The sequence below is a fragment of the Capsicum annuum genome, chromosome 1 (genome assembly GCF_002878395.1).
Source record: "Capsicum annuum cultivar UCD-10X-F1 chromosome 1, UCD10Xv1.1, whole genome shotgun sequence".
NCBI classification, from domain to species: Eukaryota; Viridiplantae; Streptophyta; class Magnoliopsida; order Solanales; family Solanaceae; genus Capsicum; species Capsicum annuum.
Window position 1 is genome coordinate 234,744,429 of NC_061111.1, and position 7,230 is coordinate 234,751,658.

Consider the following 7,230-nt stretch of genomic DNA (forward strand, 5'->3'; position numbering starts at 1 on the left):
CACTGAACCAAACACTGCATTAGAAAAATATAAGTATAACTAACCCAAGCATAACTGACACAAGCATAACTAATATAAATATTATAAATACATTATATTTTGTATTATTCTTATACACTCTACCAAACTAGGTTAAAGGAAGTAAACAATTGAACACACATGTTGACATCCACATGTGTGCTTCTTTCTTGTCCTTTCCCTTTTATTAGTAAGTAATATATATTTATATAATAGATAGGGTTAAATGACGGCTCTTAGAATAGATATTTATGCACTTTGCCCACCTCAGGTTTAATTATTCTTTTTTGGCACCAGCCTGGCCCTTGGCAGGTATAGTTAAACGCAACTGATTTGCATTATCTTATATTTTCAAATTTAAAGTTGCAGTATGTACACCTGAAATCACAAAAAGTAGCTTCTCCATTTGAGGTAAATACTTAAGCTTTTACCCTATTTAGATGTGATATTTATTTATAATTGTTTGTGCTTGAAAATAGGGGGGTGGGGGGAGCTTTAATCCAATATTTGACTGTAAAGGATTTGAGTCAAAATACTCATTATAGTTTCATTTATTTAACAAGTAAAAAAGTTAATGCTATATTTCAAAAAAGTTTTTATTTAAAGGTTATCTAAATTTGTATTTTTATATTTTCTTTCTTGGAAAAAAAATCTATATATGTATTTCTTCGGCCCACCATTAGCAATATTATTATTAAGAGAATAAAATTGCAGGATGATGACCACTTTTTTGTTTTTTTTAGTTTCTTTGTTGAGTTTTATTACAACAGAAAGTCAATTTGTTGATATCACTATACTTCAGAGTGCTGTTGCAAAAGGAGCTGGTGATTTTCTTCATCTTCTTTTTTTCTTTCTTTTTTTTGAGGGGCTGAAGAATGTTTTTCATTTGTGTGTTTGTACACAGTTTTTTTTTTTTTTTTTTTCGAAAAAAACTCCCTTTTCCCTCCAGTTTAATGTTTTTAACCCTTGAATGTTTCTTCATTTGTGTATATGCATATTTATACACCTCTATATACGTAAACATAAATAGTAGTAACTCGTTCTATTTATTGATCTATCTGCTCCAATTATCTATTTAAACTTCACTTTTATGTGTGTATATAGACATACATGCCCGAGTATATATTTATTTATTTATCTATTATTAATGTTGTGTTTATACTTTAAAGTTTGCTTGGATGGAACTCCACCAGCATACCATCTTGATAGAGGATCAGGTACAGGAGTGAACAATTGGGTGATATCAATTGAGGTTAGATTTGTCATAAAACTCTGTATATATGATTATATCTATGGAATTTATTTCAATAATAATGAAATTAAAAAACTTTAAATATTAATTTGCAACACCAAATGTCTATCCTTGAAATTTGTCACTCTCCAATTTTAAAATAGTTGACCCCCTTTTATAAATGTATTTGTTTTAATTTAGGGGTGTGTTTGGTATGATGAAAAATATTTTTTAGAAAATGTTTTCCGGTTTTCTCTTGTTTGGTTGCAACAAAAGTTTAGAAAAATATTTTCCAAGATAACTTATTTTTCACCATTTGATGGAAAATGACTTCCCTCATGGCCAAGGGAAGCCATTTTCCAGAAAATGACAAATGTGACTTATAACCTCACCCTCACCCCTCTTCCCACCCCAATAACACTTATATTTGCATAACTCAAAAAATTTACATTTCTAAAAAATTTACATTACTCGGAAATGTTTTTCACTGTGCTTTGCTTCAATTTTTCATTGTTTGAAATAAAAAATAATGAAGCCCAAATTTTTTCCATTTTCAATTCGTTGAATATATTGTTATTTTCATATGCATAGAGTAAGACTTACTTATGTTACTTTTGTTAATTACATATTTCATTTTGTTATGGATGTAACTTGTTTCACGAGGTTGAATAAGTTTGTCGTTCTGTTATATTTCTATTAATTATAGTATCTTGAGATTGTCCTAACAAAATATTGAAAAGTGTCTCCTATATTTGTTAATTAATAGTTGCTTAAATTTAGTGATTGTAATATTTTAGTATTCGATATTGATATTATTTATTATGCTTAGATTAGTTCTTACAAATTGTTGAGTTGCTAGAGAGACTGATATACTAGTTAACAGATAATAGTATTTTCAAAAAAATATTTTTTCACTCATCAATCGAACACTAGAAAATATTTTTCTAAAAAATATTCTCTACTCACCAACCAAACACCATAAAATATTTTTCGGAAAATATTTTCCATTCACCAACCAAACATGAGAAAATAAGTAGAAAACCAACTTATTTTCTAGGAAAACATTTTCTAAGAAAATATTTTCCATGGAAAATATTTTCCATCATACCAAACACACCCCATGTACTATTTATGAAATCAAGAGTTTTTTATTATATTTTAAATCATGAAATGACTAAATAAAGTGTATATACTCAAATTTATACTTTTAAAGCATAATTAATAAGACTAATTTGATTAAATAAACGCATGATAAATATTTTCTTAAGAAAGTGTCAAGTCAGTTTGGATCAACTATTTTGAGACGGAGGGAACAATAAAATTTCAGTTTTGATTATAGCATTTATTCTTGTGAAGTTTCTTCTATCTTAGAATAGCAACTTATTGTATATAAATAAATTTGTTAAATCTGGATATTTAAGGGAGGTGGATGGTGCCAACATGTTAACCAATGTTTCGTGCGGAAGAATACTAATTTGGGATCTAGTGCAAAAATGGCAAGCCAATTTCTGTTCAATGGGATTTTGAGTACTGATTCCAAGTTTAATCCAGGTATTCTTCTAATTCAATTTTTAATTCGGGTCACATCTATTTATAATTTTATATTTTATGTAAATATACAGCTTCATTTGACTGAATGCTATGTTATAATTTCGTTATTATCTGCTGTGCATGTATTATTTTTAATATTGCTTTGTTATGAGTTAATCGAGTCGAGATCTTTCTACAACATTCTCTTTATGTCTACGAGATAGAAATAAGATATATGTACATCCTATTCCCTTCAGATTCCACCTAGTGGATTTAGCTAGGTGTGTTGTTGTTGTTATACAACTTAGAAGTCGTTTGGTAGAGTGTATAAGAATAATGTAAAATATGGTGTATTAGTAATGCTTGTATTAATAATGCTTATGTTAGCTATGCTTGCGTTAGTTACACTTGCATTATTCTTATGCAGTATTTGATTTGGTGTATTAAAAATATATGAATGGTAGATTATTTTTTAATTTTTTTTATATAAAAATACCCTCTATATATGATAGAAATGATGTAGAAAAGATTTTGAGGGATAATTGCATCTTTAATCATGATAATGCATATATTAGAATTCATTGCATTACTAATACCATGAATTTTGAGGTATTGGTAATACACTCCTCAATACATAATAGAGTGTATAACTAATGCTTGCATTTGCTATACATAGGCTAAAAAATATATCAAATAAGGTATTAATAATACACATTAATTAATGCATGCATTAGTTTTTTTAATACACTCTACCAAATGAGCCGTTAGTGATTAAGGGCGAGTTTATGCATTTGGTTGGATTGCTAAAACTGATTGTATTCGCTATCCAAATATACTAATAATATGCACTATTATATTATATACATTAATATATAAAAGATATATATATTTATTGATTATTATTTTTGATGAACGAATAAGATAGAAATGTCTTTACTTATTAATTATTGCAATTATTTGGAATTTGTAGAATTTTACAATTGGAATAGAGTTTACGTTAGATATTGTGATGGTGGATCCTTCACCGGAGATGTTGAAGCAATTGATCCGGTTAGTCATATTAAGTATATTCTTCATAGCTCCTAATTTCTTAATTATAATAGTTAAAGTTTTTTTTTTTTTTAAATTATAACTCCACGTTTGACAGGGTACTGGACTTCATTATAGAGGGGCAAGGATATTCAAAGCTATTATGGAGGAATTATTGGCCCAGGGAATGAGAACATCTCAAAATGTACGATGACATCGATATATATATATATAACAGATTTTATTTTCTAAGTTATTAATCTCATTTCTTACGGATTGTTACCAACAACTAGTTTTTAGGGGATCTGACAATGAGTGAACTGTTTACTTTTATTGAGTATTGTAGAGTTATTTTTACTTCACATTCAAGGTGAAAATAATTAATCCCGAGCTAACTAATCCTTGAATAATCAAATTTGAAATAATTTGTTTCCCAACTAAACAAGCTTATAGTCCAAATCTTTTTATTTTATTTGTAAAAAATGTTAGGTGATCCTCTCTGGATGTTCAGCAGGAGGATTGACAACAATCTTGCATTGTGACAACTTCAAAGCATTACTATCAATAAGTGTTAAAGTTAAATGCATTTCAGATGCTGGCTATTTTATTGACCAGTAAGTATTCTTCTTCCCCATTATATTTCATTTCTCATAAATATTTTATTTTTCTCTTTTGGTAATTAAATTCTAACAATTTGAGTTCAAGAATTATTTTTAATCAGCGACTTAATTCTTCATTTTAACTGTTTAATATGTATATTTTCAGCAAAGACATTTTAGGAAACACATATTTTGAACAGTACTACGATGATGTTGTTACTTTACATGTACGTTTTTTTCTCGCATTTTTTCATTGTCTATAGTATTATTTTTAAAAATGCATTCTTTTTCTTACATTTTATTTTATTTTTAATTTTAGGGCTCCGCCAAGAATTTGCCACCATCATGTACTTCAAAGTTGAAACCAGGTTTGGTAAGTGGATGTAGTATAATATCAAGAACTAAAACTAATAACTACAAGAATAGCCTAGTTAGTGCTGTCAATACGGGTTGGCCCAATCCATCCGGTTAGTCTATTTGGGCTTTGAGTTTGACGGGTCAGACGAGCTGACACATTAAAATGATGGGCTAAAAAACACCAAGCCCACAACATTACTCTATGGGCGCGGGCCTCACAGGCCAACCCATTTTTTTTTTTAAATATTTTATAATTTAATTTTAGAATATTAATAAACATAAATATTATCAGACAATATTACATAGTATTAATACTTGTTAATCAAGTCTCCAACACCTCAAAAAAATATTCTTAATTGCTAATTAAATAACTTTTGGCATGATATCCTTCAAACCAAATAACAATACTAATAAGCAATCTAAATAGTTGCATGTATTTGACTTACAGGCCGGCCCACGGACTAGCCAATCCACATTGCTCAAGCTCCACGGGCCACAGGCTTATCCGGGGCTGGGCTAAAAAATCATGTTCTTGAATGGACTACAAAAATTGAAGCTCAACTCCATCAAATTACAGGCTGGATTGACCCGGCCCAATGGACCTGGTCCATATTGATGGCTCTAAACCTAGTTGGTTGAGCAGGGATCTTATGTTTAATCCCATGCATACTTTCTCCATCGAGATCATCATACAAAGATTGTTTAGTATGGTTCTCTTTAGTGCGATTTGCAAATTGTTATATTGGAGTGGTGTTTATCCTATGTGTATCCAAACGATAGCAATTGCGGAATTCCTTATCACAAAATATATAGCTAGGGGTCGTGTTAATCAATTCCTCCATGGCAATAACAAATTTTATCAATAATAGTTTTAAATTTTAGAACTTAATTCCTCAAGGTAATTATATGTTATGAATTATCAAACAAACTAATTATATATAAGATTTTTTAAAATTTAAATGGTGCAGTGCTTTTTTCCTCAAAATGTGGCTCAAGAAATTCAAACGCCGTTTTTCTTTATAAATTCAGCCATTGATTCTTGGCAGGTCAGTTTATTAGATTTACTATAATTTTTCATAATATATATTTTTTTAAATTTTTCCTTCACATTTTATTCCCTTTTTTTCCTGAATATTATATGTTTACTTTAAATTTAGGTAAGAAACATTTTGGTGGCTCCTGGTACTGATCCTCAGGGTGTCTGGAAAAGCTGCACAACTAATATACACAGTTGCACACCATCTCAACTCAAAGTTCTTCAAGGTCAGTAATATTTTCAAAAATTTTGATGCATTATTTGTACATCAATATATTTTTTAAAAAAGAAACAGAAAAATTCATCAATTAATTTTTTGAAATTTCAGATTTTGGTACTAATTGTTGAATAATTATTTTAGGTTTCAGATTGGACTTTTTAAAGGCATTCGAGGGCCTAGGGCCATCTTCAACAAGAGGATATTATATTAACTCTTTCCTTGTGCATTGTCAAGCAACAAATCAAGCCCGTTGGTTTGGTCCCAAAGCACCTAGATTATTCAACAAGGTAAAACTAATTAGTTGACTTATTAAACTCTTTTTCAAATATTTCTTTCCTATATAATGTTGTTTATAATTGTTGTTTTGAACTTGATGAATATTATAATAATTTATTATTTGAAAGTTTGTGAATACTAAAGTTAGTAGACTAGTAACTTATTAAAGTCTAAATCGCTCGTTTTTCCTTGTTGCAGACAATAGCTGAAGCAATAAGAGATTGGTTTTGGGACAGAGATCTGTTTCGACAGATTGATTGCCCTTATCCTTGTGACAAAGCAAGTGTGTGAAGGCAATGACATAATTAGTTCATCAGATATATAATTATTACATGTCTCTTTCTTTGAAATTGATAGAGAGGATTGTGATAACTGAAGAAGGATAAATTCATTGAGTTGACACACTGTATCATCATAGAAGTGAGATTTATATATAGATGTGGACAAAATCCTACTTGAAACATTGTGTTTTCTTCATTTATCCATCAACTTGCAAGTGTTTTCAGTGTTTTGATCCCCCAAGTAATTGAATTCCTTGATAATTTCCTTTTATGTGTATCTCCCATAAAGAGTTTCCGACTCATATTCTCCCTCTCTTCAAATTTCTTAACATGCTCATTTTATCTCAATTTATTTGATAGTGTTTAGTTGGACAAAATTTCAGAATGAAAAGAAACTTTTTGAAACTTGTAGTTTGAAATTGGAGACGATATTTTAGAATGAAAAGAAAACTTTTGAAATTTGTGGTTTGAAACAAATCATACTAATTATTTTTGTGTATAAATCATCTAATTAAAAGTAAAAAAAGAAGTTTAAAAATGAAACTATTACTGAGTAAGGCTTCATTTGTTTTTTTTTTTTAAGATTCAGACGTCTGAATCTGAATGATTAAGATGTTGTCCCTAGATCTGAAAATTGAATGATTAAGACTATT

At 29.1% G+C, this 7,230-nt stretch overlaps 1 protein-coding gene across 2 annotated transcripts; it reads left to right on the forward strand.

The window, feature by feature from the left end:
• Positions 1-300: 300 nt before the first annotated feature.
• Positions 301-6,812, forward strand: LOC107841812 (pectin acetylesterase 8). Of its 2 annotated transcripts, none has more exons than XM_047409586.1 (12): positions 301-429; positions 1,188-1,270; positions 2,671-2,800; positions 3,750-3,829; positions 3,927-4,013; positions 4,298-4,422; positions 4,574-4,634; positions 4,727-4,780; positions 5,733-5,810; positions 5,922-6,027; positions 6,162-6,307; positions 6,495-6,812. In XM_047409586.1, exons 3-12 carry the CDS (start codon positions 2,743-2,745, stop codon positions 6,585-6,587), a joined length of 888 nt encoding a protein of 295 aa, XP_047265542.1. In that variant the 5' UTR covers positions 301-429; positions 1,188-1,270; positions 2,671-2,742; the 3' UTR covers positions 6,588-6,812. The 2 variants fall into 2 exon arrangements, with proteins under 2 accessions (XP_047265542.1, XP_016541147.2); XM_016685661.2 differs by lacking the exon at positions 301-429 and adding an exon at positions 517-842.
• Positions 6,813-7,230: the final 418 nt, after the last annotated feature.